Below are 14,698 nucleotides of genomic sequence, written 5' to 3'. Positions count from 1 at the left end.
ACTGTATAACAGTCACTACCAGAATGCATTTGAACTGTAACCATTTTGGCAGGAGTCAATTATGACAGGAGATTTAAGTTCAATCTGATTGGTTGGCTGTTTACTCAGAAAGGTATATAAAGAATGCAAGTATCCCCTAACCCTTGGTACAGTTATGGTCACCTAATAAAGAGCTGTTTGATTGTACTCCCCAGCCTGGCATCATTCATACTCGTCAAAACCCACTACACAACAAGGGTGAAAGAAATTACATTACAAAAAATTAACAAGAAAATACATAGAGAAAAGACTTTAAAAAGTAATTTGTAGCATTTTAAAAGAAAATCTCTGTTAAATTTGATTTATTCTGTTACAATGTTTTTCAAAGGACAAATATGTCCTGTTATCATGGGCATGAATAAAAGCTTTCAAATATTACTGAATGGATTCAGATGGAATTTTTGTGATTATATATATATGTTCCAAATTTATTTGGATAGGACTTTTAGCTCCTAGAAAAGAAAAGAATAACAACTTGTTTTATTTTATTTTTTTAGTTTTAGTGTTTTTTTTTTAATAATCACATGACTGAGTTCTGAAAAATTAGATACTTAGAATCTGGGGGAAAAAGAAGAGAGAGTTGTCATTGGACAGAATAAGCATCTCAGTTAAAGTTAGATCGGGATTTCTGTCACTTACAATTTTAAAATTTAATAGTTTTTTAATTTTCCCCAGTACCAAGAATCTATCACATGATATAAACTGATATTGTTTAAACTGTTATTTACATAACCCAGATAAGTAGCAAAGCATAATATTATGCTAAAGAGAGATTTTGAACAATGAATGCAATAATCCAGATATGATTTTTCTTCTTTTACTTCCTAAGCATTGTCCACATGGCCTTTTGGATGTCCTTGTTCCTGAAGCTATAAATAAGGGGATTGAGAAGTGGTGGCAAAACTGTGTAGAGAAGAGCTGAGAGCAAGTCCAAAGTGTGGGAGGAAATACTTTGGGTCCTCATATATGCAAAGATAGCAGAGATAAAAAATAAAGAAAAGACAATTATGTGGGGAAAACATGTGGAGAAAGCTTTATATCTGCCTTTAACTGAAGGGACTTTTAGAACAACAGAGAAGATGTAGCCATAGGAAACAAAAATGAGCCCACTACAAAATGTGTCTATAATAAGTGCTAGAATGAAAATCAGAATCTGATTAATTCTTGTATCAGTACAAGAAATATTTTGTAGATGAGGAACATCACAAAAAAACTGCTCAATTATATTGGATTTGCAGAAATTTAATCTGAAAGTGAGAGTGGTGTGCAGCAAAGCATCAATCAAGGTACTTATCCAGGAAGCAGCTGCCATTTGTAAACAGGCATCCCAATTCATTATTAGTGTATATTGCAGAGGGTGGCAGATGGCCACATAGCGGTCATAAGCCATGACAGTCAGCAAGGCAAGCTCAGTACCTGTAAAAGTCAAAACTGAAAAGACCTGAGCAGCACATCCAACATAGGAGATCTCCCTGTTATTTGTCAAAGAAGTAGCCATGGCTTTAGGGATCGTAGTTGAGATGAAGCAAACATCAGAGAATGACAAATTTACCAAAAAGAAATACATGGGAGCATGAAGGTTCTGGTTTAGGATCACAGCAACACCAAGAAGGAAATTTCCAATTAAGGCTAATAAGTAAATGACAAGAAATATTGCAAAATCCAGAATTTGCATATCATGATCATCAGATAATCCCATCAGAAGGAATTCTGTCACAGTGGATTGGTTGGCCATTTGTTCTCTCTGACTCCTTCTAGACAGAAAGAGAATATCATAGGAATTTGGTAGAGGAAATGAACAGGGGTACAGATTTAGTAATAGTGACATATGCAATCTATTGAATGAATATATTATTAAAATGAAAAAGCGACTATCACATTTTAAAAAACGTATATACAATTATTATTATTATTATTATTATTATTATTATTATTATTATTATTATTATTATTATTATTATTACTATTATATGAATATATATATTATGTTAATGAAAACTGTATTAAATATATACTTTAAAATGTATATACATTTCTCTTTTTGTCTCTTTCTCACCATTTCCCCATACATAAATTAATAATATTGCAAACTAACAATAAAATCTGTACATGTGTGTTTTAAGGAGCAATACTTGTCTGTTAGTATTTTCAATTTCATCAAAATAACTGAGGAATTAGTTATTTAAGCAACTATAATTCAACAGAAAACATTTATAGCTACATGGGTGGGGGGAGAGGAAAGAAGTTACAACAGAGCTGGAGTCCAACCCGTTCCTCTAGCGGTAGACCTTATGCCATCTCAGACAAATGGCTGTTCAGCCTCTTCTTAAAGACCTCCAGAGATGAAGCACCCACAAATGCTGAAGGCAAGCCATTCTGTATTCTGCCTCAGCCTGTGTCTTTTACTGGCTCTGCTTCTGTGCCTATCTGCCTCCACCCACCTCTCACTCACAAGCATACACAATGTTGTTGGATATTACCATATAAACCTCCTAGAATTCCCACATATGTCGGTTGAAATACGTCCCTGAATTCACTGAAGCTCATAGTCATGTAAATGGGTGTCCAATTGTAGGATAAAAAAGTAAATGACTTAAGCATTTATGTAAGATGTGTCAAATTAAATAAATATTAATATTTCAATCAGATCACTGAATCATTTTTTTAAAAAAAAATATGTAAAAACTACAAACAAAAGTACTTTGAAATACTTTCAGAGGGTTCTTTTCTGCATTATAAGGGGTGAAATAGTTGATATATTTTTTCTTAATAAATCATTTTATCTAAATTTATTCTTCTTAGATTTAAGTAAGGGCAATGCTTAAGAACAAACACATATACTTCTAATAATGTATATTTTAACAGGGTATTTTTTTTTCCTTAGATCAAATGTCAGGTCATAAAGTTGATCTCTAGATCTGTGAAAAGTAGCAAGATCCTTTATAGATCACCCTAGCTAAAAGTCATGTTCAGTCCAAAAATATATTTTCATGCAATTATACATTACAGTCTTCTTTATAAGCAATAATTCATAGCTAAAATTCTGCTTTCTTAAGTATTATACTTACCAATACATCTGTTGTTGTCTTGAAATATGATTGAAAAGTGACAATACAAATTCACCTGTGTTTTTCCACCATTTTATAGGTTCTAACTCTCTGTTAAAAAGAATTGAAAGGAAAAAACATAATTATATCACCCTTATTTTCTGCTCTGTTTGAAGGAATCATTCTCTAGAGACTGATCATAATTCTCATGCTGAAATGAATGGATAAATTGCAAAATAAGTAAATGAATGATTATCATCTACTATTGCTCATCATACTCCAAGAAAAAAAGATTAATTAAATAAGCATCTTCCCTGGCATTATGCTGAAAGAGCCAATCATGATTATTATTTTTTTGCCCCAAAGCTTCTCTAATAAAAATAAAATATTTCTGTGGAACACAAAACCACAACATTTCCCATAGTAATGTTAATGATAAAATGTAACAGGTTTCTTCAATTACTTTTAGAATTTCAAGTAAAATCTGATAAAGATTAAAAATACAACAGGGACATTCTGGGGCAGATATTGAATGTTCCTGAGAAAGTTATTCCAGCTATCCTATTTCTCTTACTTAACATCTTTTGAATCCCATGCCCAAATCTCAGTCCCACAAAAGTTCTATGTCCCATTTGAAATCACGTGATGAATATTTTGCTCTCTCAGGAGAAGATTATTTAAAAGCCATTAGAATAATTTTGTTATTAACTTTCAAAATTATCTTGAAATATCAGAGATTTTGAGAAAGATAATTTGGTCCGCAATACAGGTTTCATGTTTTGAAATATCTGCTAGCCCAAATCACAGATAATATTCTTGCATGCTTGTTGTTGTTAGTTGCAAAGTCATGTCCAACCCATCGCAAGCCCATGGACAATGTTCCTCCAGGCCTTCCTGTCCTCTACCATCTTATGGACTCCATTTAAGCTCATGCGTACTGCTTCAGTGACTCCATCCAGCCACCTCATTCTCTGTTGTCCCCTTCTCTTCTCCTCAATCTTTCCCAGCATTAGGATCAATCAGTGGTTCCATGTACAGTTCTCACTGTTTTTTCTTGACCCGCATATAGGTTTCTCAAGAGACAAATAAGATGGTGTGGTACTACCATCTCTTTAAGAACTTGCTACAGTTTGTTATGATCCACACAATCAAATTCTTTAGCATAGTTAATGAAGCAGAAGTAGATGTTTTTCTGGAACTCCCTAGCTTTCTCCATGATCCAGCGTATGTTGGGAATTTGATCTCTAGTTCCTCTGCCTCTTCAAAATCCTGCCTGTACTTCTTGTAGTTCTCGATCCACGTACTGCTGGAGTCTAGCTTGTAGGATTTTAAGCATAACTTTACTAGCATCTGAAATGAGTGCAATGGTGCGATAGTTTGGACATTTTTTGGCACTGCTTTTCTTTGGCCCAGTCGCTTCATTCTTTCTGGCACTACTAGTACTAGCCCTCTGCTCTTCCTCAGTAGCATATTGGACACCTTCCAACCTGAGGGTCTCATCTTGCAGCGTCATATCATTTTGCCTTTTGGTACTGTCCATGGGATTTTCATGGCAAGGATATTGGAGTAGGTTGCCATTTCCTTCTCCAGTGGATCATGTTTTGTCAGAACTCTCTGCTCTGACCTGTCCATCTTGGGTGGCCCTGCATGGCATAGCTCATAGCTTCATTGAATTATGCAAGCCCCTTCACCATGTCAAGGCAGTAATCCATGAAGGGGCTTGCTTGCTTACATATTGTTTTTTTGTTTATCAAAAAAATCTTATCCTCCCCCTTTCCTGTGAATATGTACAAAGTTGAATAAATGCCGTTGTTTGTTAAATTGCCATCACTTGGATATTTTGTACATTTATTTTTTCTCTTAGAACCAAAAAGGAACTCTGTAGTGTTCACACCTATTTGGCATTTGTCCCTCTTGAGCTTCAGCCCTGCTTCTCAGAAGCACTGAAGGATGGCTCTGAGCCATTCAGCCAATATTTCTGCTGACTCCCCATCTATAAGGATATCATCGAAATAAGGGCACACACATGGAATGTTTTTGAGCATGCATTCCATCACACTCTGCAAAAGACCTGAGGCCACACTGACTCCAAACTGCAGGTGACAAACCCTGAATGCCCCCCTATGGGTCACTATTGTTTGAGCTTCTGCCATGGCATCATCATTTTGCTGGTACGCCTGTTCCAGGTCTAAATATGCTACCTCCCTGTAGTGATGCTAAGATATGCCTGACTACAGGTACCGGATATGCATACTACTGAAGTGCTTTATTAATAGCACACTTATAATCTGCACAGATGTGGACCTCACTGTTGGGTTTAAGAGGTGTGACTATAGGAGTTTCCCACAAACTGCTACCTACCGGATGCAGCACACCTTGCTGCACCAACTTATCTAGCTCTGCATCAGTCTTAGGTTTAAGAGCAAAAGGCACTCTGTGAGGCTTGATCCTGATTGGGGTTATGGTTGGATCAAGGTGGAAGGCAATTAGAGCTCCCTTGTACTTGCCTAAGCCAGGGCTTTTCAACCTTTTCACCCATTGTATCACTTTTAGGATATGGCAACATCCCAGTACCACCAGTCACCTAGCAAGGTGTCAAAAACTTGATGACGTCCTCCCAAAAAGGAAAAAATGTGAATGAAATACAGGTAGTCCTCAACTTACAACAGTTCGCTTAGTGACTGTTCAAAGTTACAGTGGCACTGAAATAATAGAGCCTTGGTGGAGCAGTGGGCTAATGCCTCCTTAAGTAACACCAGCTGCCTGCAATTAGTGCAGGTTCGCATCCCACCAGGCTCAAGGTTGACTCAGCCTTCCATCCTTCCGAGGTAGGTAAAATGAGGACCCAGATTGTTGGGGGCAATTAAGCTGACTTTGTAATAATGCCGCTTGGGGTGTGTGTGAAAGCCCTAATAAGCAGGCATATACATAAACAGTCATCAGATTTGCTGCTTGCATTCTGTTGATGCCAGTCACATGGATGCTCAGTCTAAACTGATGAATCCTGTGTGCTGGCCCTTGACTACCATGACATCGAGGGAACCCTCAAACTCTTTGAATTGTAGTTTAAGTGTAGCTTCCCCTTTAACCGCTATGTGGGAGTTTTGAAAATCTGTCAACCATAGATTTGATGGCTTGAGTCTGACTCTTTTGCCACTGTGACTGCACATGTAATTAAAAGTTCTTCAAGAAACCATGGGCAGGGCTGACCCAGTGTGCAATTCCTTTGAGCAAGAAATTCCTTGAAGCTTGACTTTTAGCCTAAGCTTTTCTTTACGGGGGCGATGGGCTCCTGTTCTCAAAATGCTCCTTATACTGGAGCAATATCTTATTCTGTTTTGCCCTGGGGCCCCTGTACCTTTCCTGGGGAAGTCTTCTGGTAGAGATTCCTTCTGGTGAACTTTACAGACAATGGTGATGTGGTTTTGTTTGCCACATGTTCGGCACACTGCCATACAAAACCTGCACTCAGAGTGCTGGTGTCGACCTCTACAGCCCGCACTGCTAGTGAAGGGAACTGCCTTCTCAAGCAGCAGCTGTCCTCTTTCTCGTATCTTCTACAAATGGTCAATCTCATTGTCCATGTCCAATTTGTTGGCTTTTTTGGAGTCTTCATGGTGGACAGCTATCTGGTTGGGGACAATCTTGGAGGGCTGTAAGGCTTTAATGGCTCCCCTGGCAGCCTCTTCTGCCATTGCTTCTTTCAAGGCATGCTAGAAAATCAAACTCTCCTTCACAAACAGCCTCTGCTGTAAGTCCCTGTTTCTCAGGCCGCATACCATGCTTCTAGCGTGGCTTGCTGCCAGGCAGAGGGGGACACTGATGCCTGGCCTTACCTCTAGTGACTCTTGCCTCTTTCTTCCTTAGCAGCACATCCCATCTTCATTGCCATTGTTTTTTTTATTGAAAAGTTTTACAGTACATTTTAACTTTAACAATCCCCCCTCCCCCTCCCCCTACCTAACCCTCCCTATCCCTCCCACCCATTCCCCCCTCCCCCCGACTTCCCAGAGCTAAATACAGGGTATAGAAACAAAGAACAATCATAAGCATCCATATGCTAACAACAATAAACTATTAATTCTATCACCCTCTAGCTCATATAAAATGATTACAAGCAATATTAATATTACATATAAAAAGAAAATAAAACAGAAAAGGAAACTTACTCAAATGCTAAATGAAATTTCTTAGTCCCATATTTGTTCTGGATATAATCAATCCACTTTTTCCACTCCATAATATACCGTTCTTGCGAATGATCTTTCAGGTAAGCCGAAATCTTAGCCATTTCTGCCAGGTCAGAAACTTTTAGAGTCCATTCTTCTATAGTCGGCAGTTCCTCCTTTTTCCAATATTGACCTATTAAAAGTCTTGCTGCTGTGGTTAAGTTCAGCATCAACTTAACGTCCACAACAGTAGCATCTGTAATTATGCCCAACAAAAACAATTGCGGACAAAACTTTATCCTTTGCTTAAAGATCTTCTGCATATTCCACCAAATTTTTATCCAAAAAGCCTTAACCTTTTTGCAGGTCCACCATATATGAAAATACGTTGCATCTTTGCCACCACACCTCCAACATTTAGGCTGATAATTCGGATACATACTTGCAAGCTTTTTAGGGTCTAAATGCCATCTATAAAACATTTTATAAAAGTTCTCTCTTAAGTTTTGGGCTTGCGTGAATTTTACGTTCCTCACCCAGATCTTTTCCCACGTGTCCATTGTAATAACTTCTTGAATATTCTGAGCCCATTTTATCATACAGTCTTTAACAAGTTCTGTTTCTGAGTCAATTTCTATCAATGCAAGATATATCCGTTTGATATGTGCTGGACCCTGGTTTCTAATTTGCTTCATCAAATTTTCATCGGTCATTGAAAAACCAATTTTCTGATCTTCTTTCCACCTGGCCCGTAACTGAGTATATTGAAACCAAGTTTGAACGATCTTCTCATCTCGCAAGAGATTGTACGGCTTCAAACACCAGACATTTCTTTCCAAGCTTAAAATCTCCTTATACGTAGTCACATCATGTTTGAAGCCAACATTTATGTTTTCTATTGCGTGTTTTGGGATTGCCCACAACGGCACCTTGTAGTCTAACTTATGTCTATACTTCTTCCAAACTCTCAACAATGCCTGTCTTAAAATATGCACTTTAAACACATTATCTACCTTCTTATCATACAACAAATATGCATGCCAGCCAAATAACAAGTCGTGGCCCTCAAGATTTAATAATCTCCCTTGTGTCAAATTAATCCAATCACTTATTCCTGATAACGCAGCAGCTTCATAATATAATTTAAGATTAGGCATTTTAAGACCACCTCGTTCACGAGTATCCTGCATAATCTTGAGTTTAACTTGTGGCCTTTTCCCTGCCCACACAAATTTATTGATATCTCGTTGCCATTCTTCCAAATTAGAATCTTTTTTAAGGACCGGTATCATTTGAAATAAAAATAAAAATTTAGGCAGGACGTTCATTTTCACTGCTGCAATTCTTCCCAGCAAAGACAATTGCAGTTTTTCCCAGCTCTCCAATTCTTTTTGAATTTTTCCCCATAACTTTTCATAATTATTTTTATATAACTTTGTATTAGAGGGTGACAAATACACCCCCAAATATTTGACCCTTTTAACAATCTCAAATCCAGTTAGTCCTTCTAAAAGGGCCTTTTGCGGTGCTGTCATATTTTTGGCCAAAATTTTGGTTTTTTGTACATTAACCTTAAATCCAGAAACCTTCCCATATTGCATTATTATCTCCATCAGGTCCACAACAGAGTTTTCTGGCTGAGTCACCGTAACAACCAGATCATCTGCAAATGCCCTCAATCTATAATCCTGATCTCTAATTTGAATACCCTTAATTTTTTCCGAGTTCCGTATTTTTATCAATAATATCTCCAATGTTAAAACAAATAATAAAGGTGATAACGGACACCCTTGTCTTGTGCCCTTTTCAATATTGCATACTTCAGTCAAACTATTGTTAACTATTATTCGGGCAGTTTGTTTTTGATATAATGCCCTAATTGGTTGTAAAAATTTATCCCCAAAATTCATTTTATCTAAAACTTTCATCAAAAATTGCCAATTCAGTTGACCAAAAGCTTTTTCAGCATCTAAGAAAATTAGCGCCGCAGGGATCTGGTTGTTCCTTTCCAAGAACTCTACCACATCTACTATATGCCTCACATTATTTTTCATTTGTCTACCACCAATAAACCCAGTTTTATCCCCATGAATCATCTGTTGCAAAACCCTCATCAATCTGTTAGCTAACACCTTAGCAAATATCTTGTAGTCTGTGTTTAAAAGTGATATTGGTCTGTAATTTTTAACTTGAGTAGCATCTTGATCTTCCTTCGGAATCAAAGAAATAAAAGCAGTTCTCCAAGACGGTGGCACCCTTCCCCCCCTCTGAATTGTCTGAAACAATTCCCTTAACGGCTTTATCAGCTCCAGTTGTAAATTTTTGTAGTAGACCGCAGTCAGACCATCCGTGCCTGGCGCTTTATCCACCTTCAGTTCCTTAATTGCTATAAGAATTTCTTCTTCTGTTATCAATTGATTGATCTCCTCCTTTTGTTCTTGCGTAAGAACCGGGATGCTAGCATTCTTCAAATATACATCAATATCTGTTTCATTAATCTTCTCCTTAGCATATAGTTTAGAATAAAAATCCACAAAGGCTTCCTTAATAAGATCCTGTTGAAACACAACCTTTCCTTTATATTCAATTTTATCTATATTAGAAGCCCTTTGCTTTTTCCTTAACCTGTAGGCTAACCACCTACCTGGTTTATTGGCATTGCAAAAAGTATTATGCCTAGCAAACAGTAAATTGGTTGCCACCTGATCAGCCATCAACTTATCAAATTGTCCTCTTAGCAGGTTAATGACCTCCTTAATCTTCACATCCAATGGGTTCAAAATTTGGGCCTTTTCTTTTTCCCTAATTTCATTCTCCAATTCTTTCCTTCTAGCTTCCAAATTACGTCTATATTTATTGTTCATATATATCAACACCCCTCTCATATAGGCTTTGCTAGCATCCCAAACCATGTCCATAGAGGTATCCTTATTCATATTAATTTCAAAAAAAATCCTTCATCTGCTTTTTACATTCTTCCACATTTCTCTGGTTTCTAAACAAATTCTCATTTACGCGCCAGGAGCGCCTATCTCTATTGTTCTTGTTGATCTCTAACCAAACTGGACTATGGTCAGAGATAGTTCTAGCACAGATCTTTACCTTCTTGATCCTAGAAAAAAAGTCATTAGTAAGTAATATAAAGTCAATCCTAGAAAAAGATTTATGTCTATCAGAAAAAAAAGTATAATCCTTTTCATGTAGATGTGTATCTCGCCAAACGTCTCGCAATTCCAGATCATCCTTCATTTCAAAAAAAGATTTAGGCAATCTAGCATGACTCGGGGCACGCTTAAAAAAACCAGCTTTGTCCAGCTGTACGTCTAGGACACCATTCTAATCTCCCATAAAAATAAAAGATTTATAATCCAGTTGGGTAACCTTTGTATGTAGTAAGTTAAAAAAGTCAGCTTGTTGTTGATTAGGAGCATACAGTCCAACTAAGAGCGTTTTTTTGCCTTCTAGCAGCAAATCTATCATAACATATCTTCCTTGCTTATCTACTTCAATTAGTTCCACTGTCAGAGTACTCTTAACATAGACAACCACTCCATTTTTCTTATTCATTGCAGAAGCAATAAATTGCGTACCCAACCTTGAGTTCAATAAATACTTTTGGTCCATAACCCTAATATGCGTCTCTTGCAAACAAATAACATCAGTCTTAAATTGTTTTAAATATTGAAAAACTTTCTTTCTCTTCTGTGGTGAATTTAATCCATCAACATTCCAGGTTAGAAATTTAATCGCCATTCTTGGCGTCCCGAAGCTTCTGGAGCACGTCTGCCAGGACCCCTGTAACTTCCTTAGGCCGCGCTCCTCCCACAGCTTCACTGTAAGTACGCTTTGGAGGTTCCATAACTTTCTGCTGGTGTTGCTCTTGCTCTTGTCTCGCTCGTCTTAAGGCGGCACGCGTCATCCTCTGCTCTCCAGCAGCAGCCGATGAAACTGTAATTTGATCCCCTCCAGCACCATTCTCCTCTGTCTGTATTCCTTCAGCATCTTGAGGCTTTCCCTCGCCATATCCATTTACAGCTTCCAAAAGTGATAGGGGGGTTGCTTTTAACACATTACTGTAAAAATCACGTGCCTGAGTCACAGTAACCAGACAATGTCTTTTACCTTCGTGCATCACCACCATTCCGACTGGACTCTCCCATCTAAACTTGATATCACATTTCTTAAGTTCCTGTGCAAGGAATGCAAAATCTTTCCTTCTCCTTAAAATCTTTGGAGGAATCTCTTTTAAAACCAGGACCATTGTTGTGTAGTGGGATCGTTGAGGCATTGACGAGGTGAAAGAGGAAAGTAACAGTACGTTTACTGAGTTAACATAGAAGCGGCTCTAACAGCTTTGACATCTATTTATACAGACCGCCAATACGTGGCAGCCAATGTAATTAAAGCAACTTTCCTGCTCAAAACACAAGCTTTCAAAGTAGTAGACAGTTAGGAATTTGAATGAATGCAACAATTAACCATTTATAACTGCCCATATGAATTTCCATCAATACATAACAGCTTTAATGTCTCAGCTTGAACCTCCCTCATCCACCCCTCATTTAAGCTCCTTAAATGAGCAGAATGGTTGAAAAGAACAATACATATTGTCCAGTCTTCATAGTAAATCAGGCCAGGAAAAAGACACTGCAAGGATTATTGCAATTCCATGTTATTGCTGCAGGGTATAATAACAGAGTCCTGAAAACCTAAAAGTTATGTTAAAATACTTAAAATTAAAAACTAAGTGAGTTGAAACAATACTACCTAAGAAGCAGGGTTCTAATTCTAACCAAAGGATTAATCTATTGCTTAATAGGAATGCTTCGTGAATACTGAACTATAAACCAAATAATGGATGCATATTTATGGAATATCATTTACTGAGAATAGAAAAGAAATAAAACTCAACCAATTCTGTCTGTGTTCTACCAGGAATTAGCATTGGTGCTATTTTTAAAAAAAAATACAAATAATACTTTTTTTCCCTTGAAAACCAAATACTTATAATGATCTATTTCCCAACATACAGACATAAAGCCACTTAAAAAGATAAACTATTTAAGGTAAAGAAAAAGAAAAAAATATTTTAACATCAAGAAATTACATTAAAACATTTTTAAAATATTTTAAAAAGAAAATCTAAGCTTTTTATGATGATTACGTCTGTTCCAATATTTTTTTTCATAAGGATAAATATTAGATGTTGGACAGCAACACTCAGGTAAGGTTATTGCTTTCATCTCCATGACTAAAAGTTTCCAGATTGAATATTGTGCCACTGGTATAACATGGAATCCTGGATCAGACAGATTACTGAATGGATCCAGCAGAGCTTTTTATAGGCATAATTACTTGGGATGGGGCTTTTGGTTCATTGCAAAGAATATTTTATTATAGCTTATGAAGAAAGAGACAGAGAGCAGCGCAGGATAGCATTCCTATATCCAGTTTAATTTAATAATGATATATTTCAGGAGCAAGAAAATAGCAACCTAATTCATCTTATAATGTTTTATGTAAACTACAGGTGCTCATCTTTTGGCAACATTTCAATAGCTGGAATGAATGAAAGTGTGCTCTACTATTTACAAACCCTTCACATCCTTGCTATAAACTGTTTCAACTCCTCCCTTCAGGAGGGTTAGGGTTAGAGTATATATTTCTCTAGACACTTTCTCAGTAGATAGAAAATTGTATTTTATTTCCCATGTATTTCCAAAAAATGGACGTGGGTATGATTATAATGACTAGATTTTTTTTCTATAACCATATTATTTCATAATAAAAGTACTGAGATCTAATCAAGTTGGTCAATTGGCTTGTTTGGTCTCTGTATGAAACAAGGAACCACTTTATGTATCACATTACTTGAAAGTAAATACCATGGTGGTTTAAGACTTGTGAAAGTTTTTGAATTGTTTTCTTTTCATAGATATTTTATTAGTTTTTAACTATAACAACCTTCTGATGTACAGCGTGTTGTCTTGGTTTATATTTTAACAAGGAAAAAAGGACAATAATGATTAATTAACAATCAATAATTATTAAATTTGATAATTCCATAATTACTATATTAATTAATGATACGTTTCTTTGATTTTTCCTTCTCCCATTTGTATTCTCCTTCTTCAACCTTAGCCAAAACATAATTCTTTCAATGTTTAAATGATTAGATATAGGCATTTTTTTAATATTTATACAAATAATAATAATCTCTTTATATCACTTTTTTCAGCTTATATTATTTTCATAACCATCATACCATTAGTTGAGCATACATCTTACTTTTATAATTTTTGTACGCTTAAATTACTTTATATACAATCGAAATCTTATCAGTCATAATTTCTTCATATTAGTCATCTAACTGTCCCAATTTTCCCATTTATGTACATCCTCCCAATAATTTACATCATGCATTATGAAAAATACTATACTTTTTATCTATTTTATACTATCTAGATAAAAAAAGGTAAAGGTTCCCCCGCACATGCGTGCTAGTCGTTTCCAACTCTAGGGGCTGCTGCTCATCTCCGTTTCAAAGCAGAAGAGCCAGCGCTTGTCCGAGGACATCTCCGTGGTCATGTGGCCGGAATGACAACACATCAAAGACACATGGAAAGCTGTTATCTTCCCCCCGTAGTGGTCCATATTTTTCTACTTGCATTTTTATGTGCTTTAGAACTGCTAGGTTGGCAGAGGTTGGGATGAGTAACAGGCACTCACTCTGTTACCCAGCACTCGGGATTTGACCCACCAAACTGCTGACCATCTGATCAACAAGCTTAGTGTCCTAACCCACTGAGCCACTGCGTCCCTAATATCTAGATATAAAATCCTTTTTAATCAACTTATATTTCACTTATATTTTAATAAAAGCTACATCAACCAACTATTTTAACATTTCATATATTATAAAACACTGGAATAACAGGCAAGTTTGGCCTTGGAGTACAAAATGAAACAGGGCACAGGTTGAAAGAGTTTGGTCAAGACAATACGATGGTCATAGCAATGACTCTTTTCCAACAACCCAAGAGATAGCTCTACACATGGACATCACCAGACGGTCAATCACATTGACTATGTGCTCTGCAGCGAAAGATGGAGAAGCTCTATACAGTCAGTAAAAACAAGACCAGGAGCTGATTGTGGCTCCGACCATGAGCTTCTCGTTGCAAAGTTTAGGCTTAAACTGAAGAAAGTAGGGAAAAGCTCTAGGCCACTCAGGTATGAATTAAATCATATCCCTGTTGAATATACATTAGAGGTGACAAATAGATTTAAGCAATTAGATCTGATAGACAGAGTGCCTGAAGAACTATGGGCAGAGGTTCACAACATTGTACAAGAGCTAGGAACTAAAACCATCTCAAAGAAAAAGAAATGCAAGAAAGCAAAATGGCTGTCTGAGGAAGCTTTGCAAATAGCTGAAGAAAG

At 36.7% G+C, this 14,698-nt stretch overlaps 1 protein-coding gene across 1 annotated transcript; it reads right to left on the bottom strand.

The window, feature by feature from the left end:
- Nucleotides 1–856: 856 nt before the first annotated feature.
- LOC310650106 (olfactory receptor 14A16-like) lies at nt 857–1,774 on the bottom strand (the record flags this gene model as incomplete). The annotated part of the gene is made up of 1 exon (XM_083378940.1): nt 857–1,774. One exon carries the CDS (start codon nt 1,772–1,774, stop codon nt 857–859), a length of 918 nt encoding a protein of 305 aa, XP_083235066.1.
- Nucleotides 1,775–14,698: the final 12,924 nt, after the last annotated feature.

This window comes from Vipera ursinii (genome assembly GCF_947247035.1).
Source record: "Vipera ursinii genome assembly, chromosome: Z".
NCBI classification, from domain to species: Eukaryota; Metazoa; Chordata; class Lepidosauria; order Squamata; family Viperidae; genus Vipera; species Vipera ursinii.
Note: the sequence above shows the minus strand (reverse complement) of the source record. Positions and strands in the feature narration are given on the sequence as shown.